General features: G+C 41.1%; 1 protein-coding gene across 1 annotated transcript; it reads left to right on the top strand.

Annotated features, from left to right (window-relative positions):
• The first annotated feature begins 2,303 nt into the window (after nt 1-2,303).
• On the top strand, nt 2,304-4,223 carry LOC110793287 (uncharacterized). Its single transcript, XM_021998148.2, has one exon. The coding sequence runs from the start codon at nt 2,304-2,306 to the stop codon at nt 4,221-4,223; it is 1,920 nt and encodes a 639-aa protein (XP_021853840.2).
• Nucleotides 4,224-16,258: the final 12,035 nt, after the last annotated feature.

The following is a 16,258-nucleotide window of genomic DNA, read 5'->3' on the forward strand; positions in this document are numbered from 1 at the left end:
TTTATTCAGTTAAGTTCAGTTCAGTTCAGGAGTATTCAGTTCAGTTTAGTTCAGTTCAGTTCAGGAGCAATCAGTTCAGTTCAGTTCAGCTCTAAAGAACAGGGCCAGTGTTTACATCAAACAAACTCAAGTCTGTGTTTAACAAATATAGCCTAGTTTCGTGTGTGTTAGACAAATAAACAAATACTCGATCTGTTTTGACCGGACACGCTTGCCAATGCACAACTTTGACTACCAATTTCTTTAACTACATATTAAAAAAAACTTATAAAAATATTATATTTTAAAAATATATATTAAGATGAAGCCAACAATATATTATATACTAACGTTTGATTTCATATACTAGAAATAAAATAGGGTCAAAGTAAAATATATAAATAGTGCAAAAAGTCAAAACATGTCGAGTATTAAGGGACGGAGAGAGTACTCCATAACTAAACATGGAATTGGCATGAAGATACGTAGAAGCTGGTGTGAATTTGGTGTTTTACGAAGATGCGTAGAAGCTTGCCGTGAATATAGCAGTGTACGTGGGAAATATTTTTCTATTCATCTTTAATTGGTTCAAGTATGATTAATATGTGATTATGCTTGAGTTTTTCATGATATAATGTATGGCAAATCGGTTCTCCATGTGCCGTAAGGCATGGACGGTTTACTGTGTGTCGTAATATATGGACGGTTCTCCCTGTGCCGTGAGATAGGGTTCGACTCCCCTTGTGCAGTGAGACAGGGTTTTGGTTCTCCTTGTGCCGTGAGACAGAGTTCGTTTTTCCTTGTACGAAACGACATGACTCCTTGAAAAGACAGTAATGACAAGACTCCTTGACACGACAAGACAGACATATAACATTTTTTCCTTGTATGAAACGACAAGACTCCTTAAAATGACAGTACCGACAGGACTCATTGACACGACAAGACAAACATATAACATTTTTTTCTTGTACGAAACGACAGTAATGACAGGACTCCCGTGACACGACAAGAGAGTCATATAACATTTTTTCCTTGTACGAAACGACATGACTCCTTGAAACGACAGTAACGATCGGACTTCTTGACACAACAGGACAAACATATGACATATATTTTTATTTCACCAATCGCAACGTTCGTGAAAGTGTCGTTCCGATTGAGGGAGGGTATTGAAAATAATGTAGATTGATGTAATAACCCGGACTAGAATTATAAACTAACTGTTCGGGCTCCCCTGTGGGACCCATCTTTTTACGCAAATTACCAAAATACCCTCCTAGGGGAAACTAATACAAATACCCTCGAACACAAACCTCTTGGTGGGCTCAGACCAGAGCTCAGGGGCCCATATCTCTGCCTCCTACAGGCCCAAGATTTCACACCCCTACACTTGCCCATATTTACTAATAATGTCATCCTGCATTACTATAAATATGTCTCACCTAATCATTACTCAGGTATGCAATTATTCCCAAACTCACTCTCTGACTACTTTCTCTCTCTAACAAGGACTGACTTGAGCGTCGGAGAGGGTTTTCTCGGGAACCCCCCGAGCCAGTTTACGTTTTCTCCCTTTTGTAGGAAAACGACAGCCGATTGGAGGAAAATAACAGCCAGGTTGACGAGGCTTCCCCTATTTTCACACTTAGCCATTTCTTCGCAGAAACAGTTGGCGCCGTCTGTGGGGAAGTCAACTACAAGCCATGGTTAACACTCGATGAACCAGGCAACACTCCTCCTCTCATCGACCAGAGTCCCATCCAAATTACGTGTTGATACCTACTCCGCGAAACGGGGATGATCACGATGGTGATCAGGACCATGAGAACCAACAACCCCATGTCAAAGGTCACCCTGAGAACTTGGTCACCAGAAAGGATCTGGAGCATTTGGCTGCTCAAGTCAATGAGGCTATCCACATCCTCCAAGAAATGGGAGAGGGACCTTCAAGGAAACAACCAAACCACCCTACCAGCTCAAGGGTGAGCACAACATCTCATACCATCCACAGGGCACGGCCTCGAAGTGTGATGAACATGCTAGATGACAGGGGTGGGGCACAACCTCGCCCTCACCAACCAAGGGCCAGTCAAGATGCACGCCGGATAATTGAAGAGCGACAGATGCACAGAGGAGACCTTGATGCTTGAGACCTCTTGCACAGGAGGCGCCTCGAACAAGCCAGAGAAGCCATCAGGAATGATAAGATCACCCGAGGTCTACCCCCCTCTAGTGCTAAGACTACTGCCTCCGCACGAGACCACCCCACTCCTTCAAGGCAAGTCGAACCGGTCGAAATCAGCTCTCGAAGGACATCTCCCATGTGGCACTCACCTTCTCCTATAAGGAGACGTCACCCAACCCCTAGCCGGGTTAGAGGACATTCCCCCGGGACAAGGGTTTCACCCCCCGATCAACAGCCAGGGGCTCATTCACCATCTCATCGCCCAAGGCATCGCTCACCCTCAAGAATAGGAAGGAGCCATCCACGCCCGGAGCGAACATACTCGTCTCTCCCAGAGAGTAGAGGTAGGCATGCCTCCCCAAGAGAAAGATGGGGCTCCCCTCCACCAAGAAATGATAGGCACATGCACACTTCATCACTACAGGAGGCTCTCACTCCCTTCTCCCAAGAGATAACGAACACCCCTCACCGAGACAAAGTGAAGGTCCCTACCATCGAGCCTTTCGATGGAACTACGGATCCAGAAGAGCACATGGCCTCCTATGCGGCTCAAATTAACGTTCAGACTGGATGTAGAGCTACTTGGTGCAGGTACTTTCCCACCACCTTGAAGGGTCTTGCACTTGTCTGGTTCAACAAGCATGTGCCGAAGGGGAGTATCAAGAGCTACAGTGAGCTTGAAAAGGTGTTCATCAGCCAATTCGCTGCAGGTCGAAGACATCAAAAGACAAGTGTTAACTTGATGGCGGTCAGACAGGGAGAGACGGAGACCCTTCGCAACTATATCAAGAGATTCAATGCAGAAGTCCTAAAGATACACAATCTCAAGGACGAAACCAAGTTCGCAGCCCTCTTGGCGGGGCTTCAGCCAGATGACTTCAAATTCGAGTTGATCAAGTCCGGGGTGTCCAACCTCGAGGAAGCAATGGAGAAGGCTCAAATGCACATTCAAGCCACAGATATTTGTAAGATCAATTGGGGTGGTGAGAGTGGAACAAGGCAAAAACAAAAGCCAAGACCAAACGGCAGCCACGACCAAGCTCAGCCCTCCCTCAAAAAGTCAGTTATGGTTGATGACCATGGTGAGGATCCGAGGTACAACCGCAATAGGCGGGAGATTTACCTTGATCTCAAAGGAAAAGACATCCTCCCTAAGCCACCTGCAATCCGTACGCCCGAAGCAAAGCGAGATAAGTCACTTTGGTGTGAGTTTCACCACGAGTGCGGGCACACCACAAAGAACTGTAAGGAGCTAAAAAAGGCACTGGATCACTTGGCTGACAAGGGCAAGCTGAATAATTACTTAAGGAAGAATCCTCCCCCAAAAGCAAAAGCCAAAGAAAAGGAGTCCCTTAGTGATGATACGGGAGACTACATTGGAGTGATAGCCGGAGGCTTGGCAACAGGCGGGTCTGTGAGCAAGGGGAAGGATAGCTTATGGGCACTGGAACATCAAGTCCTAAAAGTGGCATCGGCTTCTCAAACAACCCCGGTGATGACATTTGGTGGGAACACTAGCCATCCAATTCAAGAGTCCCATGACGATCCGCTGGTCATCGAGATGAAAGTCGCTAACTCAACGGTAGGGCGAGTGTTAGTGGATAGTGGATCATCCGCCGACATCATTACTCTAAAGTGTCTAGAATGGCTCAAGTATTCCAAAGATGATCTGAAAACCATCTCCCAGCCACTCATTGGATTTGGAGGTCAAGCCGTCCATCCTCAAGGCACCATCAAGCTACCTGTCAGGTTGGGTCCTAAAAACAAGGGAAGTCGGTTGTTGGTAGACTTTCTTGTCGTGGACATCTCCCTACCATACAACATCATCTTAGGCCGACCTCTACTAAGCAAAATAAAAGCCGCAATCTCTGTGTACCAACTTCTCATGCAGTTTGAGTTGGAAGATGGCTCCGTGGGAAAAATCTTTGGGGATCAACAAGTGGGCAGGCGATGCTATGTTAACAGCCTCAAGAGAGGGACAAGTACCCCCCAGCTACTGGCCAAGAAAGCCAAGCCAGAAGCCCCTCCCTCGCCCACGGAACGCCAACAACCTTAGAAGGTTTTATGTTCAATCTCCTAAGAATTTCTCCCTTTCTCAAAAGTACTTAGTTTTATAGCTCACAGCCATAGTTTTCAATGATGAAAGTAGGGGTAAGATACATGTAAGCCCGCCATAGGCTAAATAACATCCTATCATTGTAAACAAAGCTTTATATCTTCATGACAATAGTAAAGAACTCGACCAGTAATATTACTTAGCAAATTTCGTTTCTAGAATGTTGTAAGTAGAAGCCAAACATTGGCCATGCAAGCGCAGCACACGTCAAAAGGAAAAGACAAGCCAAGTTCAAGCACATGAACTCATACTTAGTGAAATAATCTAAGTCATTTTCTAGAATGGTGCTTCATCGTTCGCCCAAGCATGGGGCTCATTAGTCCCTTTGGAGAACAACAGCCCATTCCCATACTTAGCAAAATAATCTAAGTCATTTTCAAGAATGGCGCATCATCGTTCGCCCAAACATGGGGCTCATTAGTCCCTTTGGAGAACAACAGCCCATTCCCATACTTAGCAAAATAATCTAAGTCATTTTCAAGAATTGCGCATCATCGTTCGCCCAAGCATGGGGCTCATTAGTCCCTTTGGAGAACAACAGCCCATTCCCATACTTAGCAAAATAATCTAAGTCATTTTCAAGAATGGCGCATCATCGTTCGCCCAAGCATGGGGCTCATTAGTCCCTTTGGAGAACAACAGCCCATTCCCCTACTTAGAAAAATAATCTAAGTCATTTTCAAGAATGGCGCATCATCGTTCGCCCAAGCATGGGGCTCATTAGTCCCTTTGGAGAACAACAGCCCATTCCCATACTTAGCAAAAATATCTAAGTCATTTTCAAGAATGGCGCATCATCGTTCGCCCAAGCATGGGGCTCATTAGTCCCTTTGGAGAACAACAGCCCATTCCCATACTTAGCAAAATAATCTAAGTCATTTTCAAGAATGGCGCATCATTGTTCGCCCAAGCATGGGGCTCATTAGTCCCTTTGGAGAACAACAACCCATTCCCATACTTAATTAGCAAAAATATCTAAGTCATTTTCAATAATGGCGCATCGTCGTTCACCCAAGCATAGGGCTCATTAGCTCCTTTGGAGAACAACAGCCCATTCCCATACTTATCAAAATTTCTCTAAGTCATGTGCGGAAAGTAGAAGCCATGGCACCATCATGTGTGTGGCAAGTAGAAGCCATGGCACAATCATGTGCGAAAAGTAGAAGCCATGGCACCATCATGTGCGGCGAGTAAAAGCCATGGTGCCTCATGCACGCATTGACAGCCCATGAGCGTCCATCACATACCTTAGCAAAATATCTAAGTCATTTTCAAGAATGGTGCGTCATCGTTCGCACAAGCATGGGGCTTATTGGTCCCTATGTAAAAAAGAAGCTCATTCCCATACTTAGCAAAATTATCTAAGTCATATGCGGCAAGTAGAATCCATGGCACCATCATGTGCAACAAGTACAAGCCATGGCACCATCATGTGCAGTAAGTAGAAGCCATGGCACCATCATGTGCGGCAAGTAGAAGCCATCATGTGTGGCAAGTAGAAGCCATGACACAATCATGTGCGGAAAGTAGAAGCCATGGCACCATCATGTGCAGCGAGTAAAAGCCACGACACCATCATGTGCAGCGGCGAGTAGAAGCCATGGCACCATCATGTGCGACAAGTAGAAGCCATCACACCATCATATGCGGCAAGTAGAAGCCCTTGCACAATCATGTGCGGCGAGTAGAAGCCACCTAGCCTTGGCCTTGGCCTACCCAGTACCTTCACACTCACTAAATAAGCCCAACTCACAAATGACATCCCAAAACACAAACAAAACAAAACAAAAAAAAAACAAAAAAAAAAAGCAAAAACAACAAACGCCCAAAACCCGTCAAAACACGAAAAACACAAAAACACTTCCATACTTAGAAAAATAAAATAAGTTCTTGGGGCTTGGGAATATTCGGCAAACAAACCGCCCAACAATAACACCCAACACATGCACACCTTGGGCGAAAAAATAACAGCCACACCGAGCATGTGCACCAACTCAGCCCTTTATCTCGCTCGCATCAACCGCCCACGATGCCAAAGGCCTAGGCGCGAAGCATATATGGCTTGTATTGCCGCCCAAAAACCCAGCACCCAGCAATGGGCCTACATCTAGCGCCCGATGTGCGGGCATGATCAGCCCAGTGCGCACCAATCGCAGCCATGAGCACTCATCAATCGCCCAAGCACAGGCAGCCGCGCGCGCATTAGCAACCTCACGTGCTCTAACAGCAGCCACGCCGGACAGTTGGACGCCAGCCCCCGCATCTCCTCGCTCCCCGCGCACAAGAAAACGACAACCATGGCCCCAGCCTTGGCACGCCCTCATCTCGCACAACATGTGCGGAACACAGCTAAGGCGACGAGCACACATCGCCACGCAACAAATCCAAGCACAGCCTTGAGCGCGCACCCTTGGGGCGAAAACAAAAGCCAAGCACATCCTTGTGCGCGCGCCCTTGGGGTGGAAAACAAAAGCCAAACACAGGCTTGTGCGCGCGCCCTTGGGTCGGAAAACAAAAGCCAAGCCCAGCCTTGTGCCCGCCCCCTTGGGGCGGAAAATAAATGTAATCCCCCGTAAATTTATAAATTTTATTAATATATTTTAACGTATATTATTTATATTTAAATAGAATTTATGAATTTTAATAATAAATATATAATTAACGTATATTTATTTATTACATTTTAATATTTTCAACGATTTACGAAATCGAAAATGATTTTAGAATTTTAAGTTAAAACGAATTCGAATTACGAAATCCCATTCGATTGAAATTAGAAAGCCATCCTAACTATTTTTGGATTCGATCAACCTCAATTCTAGTCCTAGCCCACTTGGGAAAGCCCAATAGTATAAACCCATAACCCCTTTTCTATTTCACGTAAAACAAAATAACACCAAACCACTTATCTCTTCCTATTTCACGTGAACACCTCCAACCCTCAAGAACTCCTCCTCATTGCCGACTTGCCCAGCCGCCGGACCTCCGCCGCCGGTAAGCCCTCTCGTTCCCTTCTCCGTCTCCCCTTTTCCTTTCTTTTCTTTCTTCTTTCTCTTCTCCCTCTGTTTCGTTCTTTCCCTTAACAATTGTTTAGGTTTTCGCACAGCACCACCGCAAGCACCACCTTCGCCGCACCACTTAGCGCCGCCTCCCTCCTTGCACCGTACCACTGCCGTCCTTCCCTACGGTAGTCCTTCTCCTCCCTCTCGGTCCTTCCTTCTCTTTCGTTCATTCGTTGCTTCCCTCTTTCTCACTCTGTTTTCTTTGGTTGCTGCCCACGCAAAGCACCACCAAGCCGCCGCGATTTCACCGCCCAGTCGCGTCGCCACCAGCCGCGCCTCCCTCGTCGCCGTGCCTGCACCAGCCGCCGGCAGTCTCTCTCTCTCCTCCCTATTTGGTTGTCTTTCTTAAACCCTAAGTTATTTAAATATTTTAATTAAGTTTATTAATTTGAATTTATGCTCTTGAATTTAAATTACGTTCTTGAATTTAAATTATATGTTTTTATGATTTAACTAGAATTTTCAGATTTACGTATTATGTTTAAATAATGAATTTAATAACGTTTTAATAATTTAAATTGCGTTTCTTGAATTTAAATTATAGGCTTTATGATTTAATTGTGGATTTCAGAATTTTAGGTTTGCATAATAAATTATTAATTTTCAGATTAGGTAATTGAAATGAAATAATGATTTTAATTATTAAAGTGTGAATTTTTAAGGTTTTTAATGATTTAAATCATAATAGAATTATTATATATTATTAAGCTATTATTTTTATGATTTTAATAACGTTGATTATGTTTTGTGGACGTTTGAAATTATTTTATATTGCTGGAAATTTTAAAGGGGATGCTTTATTGGAATTTAGAACGTTTTGGGATCATTAGTTTAATAGTTATTATGCTTGAAGGTTATTTAGTTAAGTTTCGATATTTGGGATGGTTCAAAATATTTTTAGGATGTATTTAGAGTACTTTAGTATTGTTGTAAATGGTTGGATATTGATTGGGAATTTTATTGGTTGTTTTTAGGCGGAGAATTCTTTGTAGGCGACTTTTGAATTCGTTAAAGTGGCCTATCAGTTTGTCTACACAAGGTACGTACATACCTGTGTGCTTGGATGTGTGTTGTATTGAGAATATGATGAATATATTTATGAACTTGTTTATGTTGGAGTTTCATGTTCAATGTCGTTGAATTAATGCGTTGAGCATAGAACTTTATTTATAAGAATTGAATCATGTTAGCATGGAATATTGATGCAAGCATGTTGGTTTTGGGAACTTTATAGTATCTAATATTGGTTTAGATCTTTATTGATCGTTGTTCCTCTTTAGATTTTTACTACTTTATAAGGGCCGAGGACCTTGTTTGGTAGTTGAACCTTATACCTAATAAAGGTTTTTAAATATGGATAAAGGAAGGATTAAAATAGTTGGAATTGGCTCTTGGTTGAATGTTGTGATCACTGGTTTAATTCAAAGATAAAAGAAGTTGTGTTTACTTGTTGATTATAATATTTATGTTTGATGAGTCATAACCAAGTATTAAAAGTTAAGTCATGTAAAGTGAGAATGAGTAGCAATAGCTCTAGACTGTGCACGTCTAAAGTGACGGACAATCAGGAGTTGGGGTCATGGGTAGCCTATGGCTTTTTCTGGGGCCGGATTGATCACCGGTTCTATTTTTATTTAAAAGTCCCTCGATATCGCAGGTCATTGGGGTTTACGGAGTCGCGCCCGTACCTCGTCTTCCTTAGTGAAGAAGAAGAAGTTTCTAGTAGACAACTCAGTCCATTGACTATTTCAATTAAAATAATGTTAATGATACAAAGGTCTAGTTCAGTCAAATATAGTCTTCAAGTCAATATATCTTGATTATCCTTGCTTATGTTTTATTTAGTACCATGTTAGGATTGTTCGTTTAATAGAATCATGTTAGGATTATTATTGATTTAGTATGTAGTACTCAGCTTTGCTGATTACGTGCTTTTGCTTGTGCATGTTGATCATGGCTATGCCTTATTGATCCTGTGATGACCCAATCTTTGGTGAGCAGTCTCTAAGGATCAATAAGCATTGTCCATCTGCAGGTTTGAAGATGTTGCATCATTGGGATCAGGAATAGAGAGCTTGTATTTAGTTTTGATTTGCTAAGTTAACTTGGGTTTGTTAATTGGGACTTTAAACTTGTCGTACTATTTATATTTCCTTATTTTCGTTGGATGATTTTTGGGATTAAACCTGTAATCGATTATTTATAAACCTAAAGTTAGTTTTATGTTTTCCGCTGCAAAATTCTGAATAAGCCGTTACGTTTTCACACGGGCGATAATGCCTTGATAATTCTCTACGTTTTATATTAAAATGTTGTTTTAGAAAAGAGAGAATTGTCGGGGTGTTACAAAGTGGTATCTAGAAGCTAAGGTTTTACTTTAATAAATTTTTAGGCGCCTAACTATCTAGTTATTTATAATAAATTTCTTAAAAATCGAGCTTCTACGTATTATAGTGATAAAAAAATTGGTACTTTTTTTTGGGGGGCCGATTTCCTTTTTGAAAGCATATAATACTCCTTATTTAAGTTCGAAATCAAATTATTATTCAAGTGAAAGTGATACTTTCGACATTTTTATTTTTCTTATTATTTATTATTCAAAAAAATAATGAGTACATTTTTTTTTTTTTTTTTTTATAAAAAAGTTCAATTTTTTTAAGTTGTTTCAAGAGTTAGAATTCGTTAATTACGAAATATAAATCTTTTCGAATTAATAACTTTATTCTCGAATTTATTCGCTACGCATTTTCTTAACTTATTTCACTTTATTTATTTTATATTTTTATTTATGTTATTATTCTATGTTATAATTTTATTATATTTTCGTTCTTTTATTTCGTTATATAAATGATTCTAATGCTTTAGTTTATGAGAGATGGGTAGTATAAGAAGGGCATATAAGATAGAATTATATGTGCATTAGTAGCTAGTCAATGATAAGAAATTGATTGTTATGTATGTACATGTGCTAATTATTTAAGTGTTACATTTACATGTGCATAAAGAATTGTTTGATTCCACCAAACTTATTGATTATTGAACCTTGTTTATGTTTTGGCTGGAAAATCCTTAGTGAGACCTTGAATTGTTTATTTCAGGAATAAAATGTTTCTTTCCAAGTATACCAACATAGGATCCTTCGAGAAACTTGATATAGAAACCCCTGATATTTACGTGAAGAAAATTGTGTTTGGATGTGAATATTATGCTAAAGTTCAGGGGCGACCTATCTTAATGAGAAAGGATATCATAGCAGCCACTATCATCAATTGCTTACCTAACAAATTTCCATACCTAGAACTCAAGGAAAAGTTTAAAGACATGCATTCTGATAATGGAACTCCAATGGCTAAGTATGGAACTTGGGATGGTAGATGGAAATATGATTCAGAAATTCTGACCACCATTATTGAAGCGGCAGAAAGTGGGTTTAGAGACGGTAAAATCGTAGGGAGTCATGTTGGGGATTCAGTTACAGAAGAACCTATGGGAATAAGTGTAAACAATGACCTAGAGGAAAATGATGTAGCTGTGGAGAATGAGAATGTAGGTGTTGAGGCAGAGAATCCTAACCCAGCGGCTCATGAGCCAACCATTGAGATCTCTAGTGATTCGGATGCAGAGCTCGAAAGTGAACAAGAGATGACAAGTGACCCTAATCAAGATGAAGACATGGGTGAAGATGCAAACCCTGAGGAAGACCCCGATGAAGACCCTGAAGAAGAGTTCGATGATCTTGAGATCTAAATTTCAATCCGCAAGTTTCAGGAGCAATGGATAGGCAAGAGGCCACAAATATTTTGAAGTCATAAATAGTTAATTAGCTCTTTTATGTTTTAAAGAATAAGTAGGAAAGCTACAACTGTTTAAGGTTTAAGTTTATTGAAGTTTGAAATGTTCTTTATTATTTTCAAGGATGTAATAAACCTCTATGGAGTTAGCAATAAAAGTTAAAGTTTTCAAGGAATTGTTCTTTATTCTATTTTGAGGATTCCATAATACCCCAACCTCTAGGTAGTACGTCGTGGATTAATCTTCCTATTGGTTGCATACTCAGTGTGAATTGTGGATCAATTTAATTGCCACAAAAATATTAAATGATTTGAGTACATAAAGGAAGTGAGGGCCAATCTAGACCCTCATGACCAATATGATTCAAAATGTTATGCCTTATGTGCAGTGTGTGAATGTCTTTCGTGAATTATTGAGGATGATTATTTTTCAATGATTATTGCATCTTGTAGACGATCGTTGCACCTTCGTAAACGATTGTCGTGCCTTCGTAAATGATGTGTATTAATGTGAACATTGTTGGTTGAGGCGATCTTTATGGTCAATTCAAGTATTAAATTGTATGGGATAACGTATAAGTGATGTTTCAAACCTAAAGTAGAATATACTAATTGCAGGCCGCGTTCTAGAATGGCCAACAACAATGATCTAGCTGCTGCGATTCGCCTCTTGGCGGAAAAGCTAACCCAGGAGAGAACTGAGCGCCCCGATTCTGCAGGGGAAATGTTTGAAAGACTTTCTAAGGTTAAGCCACCGTATTTCAAGGGGAAAGCAGATCCAACCTTCCTGGAAAACTGGATTAGGGAATTTGAGAAACTGTTTGAGGCTGTGAGTTGCCCTGGGAGTATGAGAGTAAGTCAAGCTGTCCTTTACCAGAAAGATGAGGCCGACCTTTGGTGGAAGGAAAATGGAAATAGACTAAGTGCTGTTGAGGGATTCAATTGGGATTCATTCATAGTTGCCTTGAGGGGGAAGTTTTATCCTCCTTTTATGAGAAAGCAGAAAGCACAGGAGTTCATCAACCTTAGGATGGGGAATATGACTATTGCTGAATACTATAGCAAGTTTATAGCTTTATCGAGGTTTGCACCTGAGGTGGTAGCTACTGAGGAGTTAAAGGCTCAAAGGTTTGAGCAAGGGCTGACTGATGAAATTCAACTGGGATTAGGTGGAGAAACCTTTACATCCTTGGACATAGTGTGTGGGAGAGCTGCTCATATTTATGGTCTCCAGTCTAGAAGGGAAAAGAAAACTGTGGTAATTGGGGAAAAGAGAAAAGATTCTGATGCTGGGGGTGACCAAGAAAACTTTAAAAGGAATAGAAACGGAAATGGGAATGGAAATGGGAATTTCTAAGGAGGAAACAATCAGGGGCACCACAACAACTCGAACCAATCTAAGAGAGTGCATCATTGCAAGATGTGCAGTAACAATCACCCTGGTAAGAACTGCAAAGGAGAATTAGTGACCTGCAACTATTGTCAGAAAAGGGGGCATAGGGAATACAAGTGTTTCACTAAGCACAGAAAGGAACAAAATAGTAATGGAGGTGGAAACCAAGTGAAGTTTAACCAGTCTGGAGGTCAAAATTCAAAGCCTGGAGGGGCACAAAACAATCAAGAGAACTATAATAAGCCTGCAAATGATAAAAACAACCCGAATAAGGCTCTAGGAAAGTTGTACATGATGAATCAGAATGAGGATGAACGATCTGCCGACATAGATTCTGGTACTTTTTCTATTAACTCCGGCGCAAAATAAGCATTATTTAATTCGTGGTGACTTGTTCTTTTGTTTCGTCATCTGTTGTGAAAAGTCTAAAGTTAGTAGTTTTAGTGAAATAGGAATTTTTAGGATAGAATTCGTCGAAAGAGAATTTTTGTTAGTTATTCCCTGAGGTGAGTTACGAGGGCGTAACTCGTTTTCTTTAAGGGGGTAGAATGCGATAGAAATTCGCGCTTTTTACCTATTTTATGGCATTTTAATGCATTTTTATGCTTATTTTAGCAAATTTTACAAGTTGATGCAAAGCAAATAGATTCCCCGCATAAGAAAAGGTGTTCATGAGTAACACAAACAACTTTGAGTTGGAAAAAGAGTGCACATAGGTGGCACAAGTACTTCTCTAGTAAGAATACGTTAAAAGCTTTTGGGAAAATGTGGGAAATTTCGTGTCAAGTTTCGGGACGAAACTTCTTTTAAGAGGGGTAGATTGTAATCCCCCGTAAATTTATAAATTTTATTAATATATTTTAACGTATATTATTTATATTTAAATAGAATTTATGAATTTTAATAATAAATATATAATTAACGTATATTTATTTATTACATTTTAATATTTTCAACGATTTACGAAATCGAAAATGATTTTAGAATTTTAAGTTAAAACGAATTCGAATTACGAAATCCCATTCGATTGAATTAGAAAGCAATCCTAACTATTTTTGGATTCGATCAACCTCAATTCTAGTCCTAGCCCACTTGGGAAAGCCCAATAGTATAAACCCATAACCCCTTTTCTATTTCACGTAAAACAAAATAACACCAAACCACTTCTCTCTTCCTATTTCACGTGAACACCTCCAACCCTCAAGAACTCCTCCTCATTGCCGACTTGCCCAGCCGCCGGACCTCCGCCGCCGGTAAGCCCTCTCGTTCCCTTCTCCGTCTCCCCTTTTCCTTTCTTTTCTTTCTTCTTTCTCTTCTCCCTCTGTTTCGTTCTTTCCCTTAACAATTGTTTAGGTTTTCGCACAGCACCACCGCAAGCACCACCTTCGCCGCACCACTTAGCGCCGCCTCCCTCCTTGCACCGTACCACTGTCGTCCTTCCCTACGGTAGTCCTTCTCCTCCCTCTCGGTCCTTCCTTCTCTTTCGTTCATTCGTTGCTTCCCTCTTTCTCACTCTGTTTTCTTTGGTTGCTGCCCACGCAAAGCACCACCAAGCCGCCGCGATTTCACCGCCCAGTCGCGTCGCCACCAGCCGCGCCTCCCTCGTCGCCGTCCCTGCACCAGCCGCCGGCAGTCTCTCTCTCTCCTCCCTATTTGGTTGTCTTTCTTAAACCCTAAGTTATTTAAATATTTTAATTAAGTTTATTAATTTGAATTTATGCTCTTGAATTTAAATTACGTTCTTGAATTTAAATTATACTTCCTCCGTCTTTTAATACTCGCAACGTTTGGACTTTTGCCACTATTCATATAATCTACTTTGACTATGCGTAATGTTTTTTATATAAGATAAATCATATTCATGTGGGATCTTGTTAGATTCGTCTCAACGTGTATTTTCAAAATATCAACTTTTTATAATTTTTGCATAAAGAGAATTTAAGATATAAATGATCAAAGTTGTGCATTGGCATGCGTGAAACTAACAAACGTTGCGAGTATTAAAAGACGGAGGAAGTATGTTTTTGTTAGGTTATGATACATATGATAATTCATAAATCATACGGAAAAACCATAAAGCCAGGAAAGCATATTATTTACACATAATCATTTAGCATAGAATTGATGCATACATGTTGTAGTGTGCCTTCCCTAGCTGCGCCCGAACAGAACAAGAACAAGTCTTTAGGACTCCAAATGTCGTCCCTCCGTAGATAGTCCACAGTACGTCCGGATCCGCCTCAAGTTAGATCAACTAGAATCGCCCTTAAGGTTACTAGGAATTTCGGCTCTTATTGCAAGTGTATGGCTGATTTATATTTCAAAAACTTACCCTTTGAATACTTCAATCGTACCTGCAAATAATGACCCTGGGCCCTTATTTATAGAGGTATGGAAAAGGAACTGGAATCCTATTAGGATACTAATTAGTTAAACTAGAATCCTAGTAGGACTCTAACTAATTAATTTTATCCTTTTAGGATTAGGAATTTAATCATCAAACAAATCCTATACAATTTAGGTTTCGTATGTGAACACAAACTCTACACGAGCATGACCTACGAGCGTGCAGGCCATGCCCGCGCACAGCCCACACGGACGCTCGGCCCACGCGAGCCGCAAGCCCACGCGAGCAGCAGCACAGCTCGCAGCCCATTGCTGCGCGCGCTGCCATGGCCTGCTGGGCCTGGCGTGGCCTTGGCTGTTCGTGTGGCGCGCTTGGCTTGCTGGGCGATGGCCTGGCTTCGTGCTGGGCCCTCGTCCGGCAGGCCTCGTCCGATGCTTATTCGTACGATACGCTTCCGATTAAATTCCCGGTTCCGGAATTCATTTCCGATACGAACAATATTTAATATTTTCGATTCCGGAATTAATTTCCGTTTCGAACAAATATTTAATATTTCCGTTTCCGGAATTATTTTACGATTCCGATAATATTTCCGATTCTGACAATATTTCCGTTTCCGGCAATATTTCCATTTCCGATTCCGGCAATATTTCCATTTCCGATAATATTTTCCGATACGTACCATGTTTCCGTTTCCGGCAACATCTACGACTTGGATAATATTTATATTTCCGATACGATCCATATTTCCGTTTCCGGCAATATCATCGTTTCCGGAGTATTCATTTCTTGCTTGTGACGATCTCAGCTCCCACTGAAACCAAGATCCGTCGATTCCGAATATCCATAGATAGAGTATTTAATGCCATTAAATACTTGATCCGTTTACGTACTATTTGTGTGACCCTACGGGTTCAGTCAAGAGTAAGCTGTGGATTAATATCATTAATTCCACTTGAACTGAAGCGGCCTCTAGCTAGGCATTCAGCTCACTTGATCTCACTGAATTATTAACTTTATTAGACTTAACATAGAATGCATACTTGGACCAAGGGCATTATTTCCTTCAGTCTCCCACTTGTCCTTAGGGACAAGTGTGCATTTCCTAATTCCTTTGTCGCTCGATGCTTGCTCTTGAACATAAGGTAAGAGTTGTCATCCTTATTATGTCCAGAGGTGTTTCTCGGTTTCAGAGTTCAACTGATCAAATAAACAGATAATCATAGCCTATGATTCATCCGAGCACGGCCATGCATTTCACAGTTTCTAGCTCTCCGAGTGGCCTTGTACAACTTTTAAGCATCTCATCCCGATTTATGGGAGGACAATCCCAATCTTGCGATCTTGAGATTAGACTTCGTTTGATAGGTGATTACCTGAGC

The sequence above is a fragment of the Spinacia oleracea genome, chromosome 2 (genome assembly GCF_020520425.1).
Source record: "Spinacia oleracea cultivar Varoflay chromosome 2, BTI_SOV_V1, whole genome shotgun sequence".
Classification (NCBI taxonomy): domain Eukaryota; kingdom Viridiplantae; phylum Streptophyta; class Magnoliopsida; order Caryophyllales; family Amaranthaceae; genus Spinacia; species Spinacia oleracea.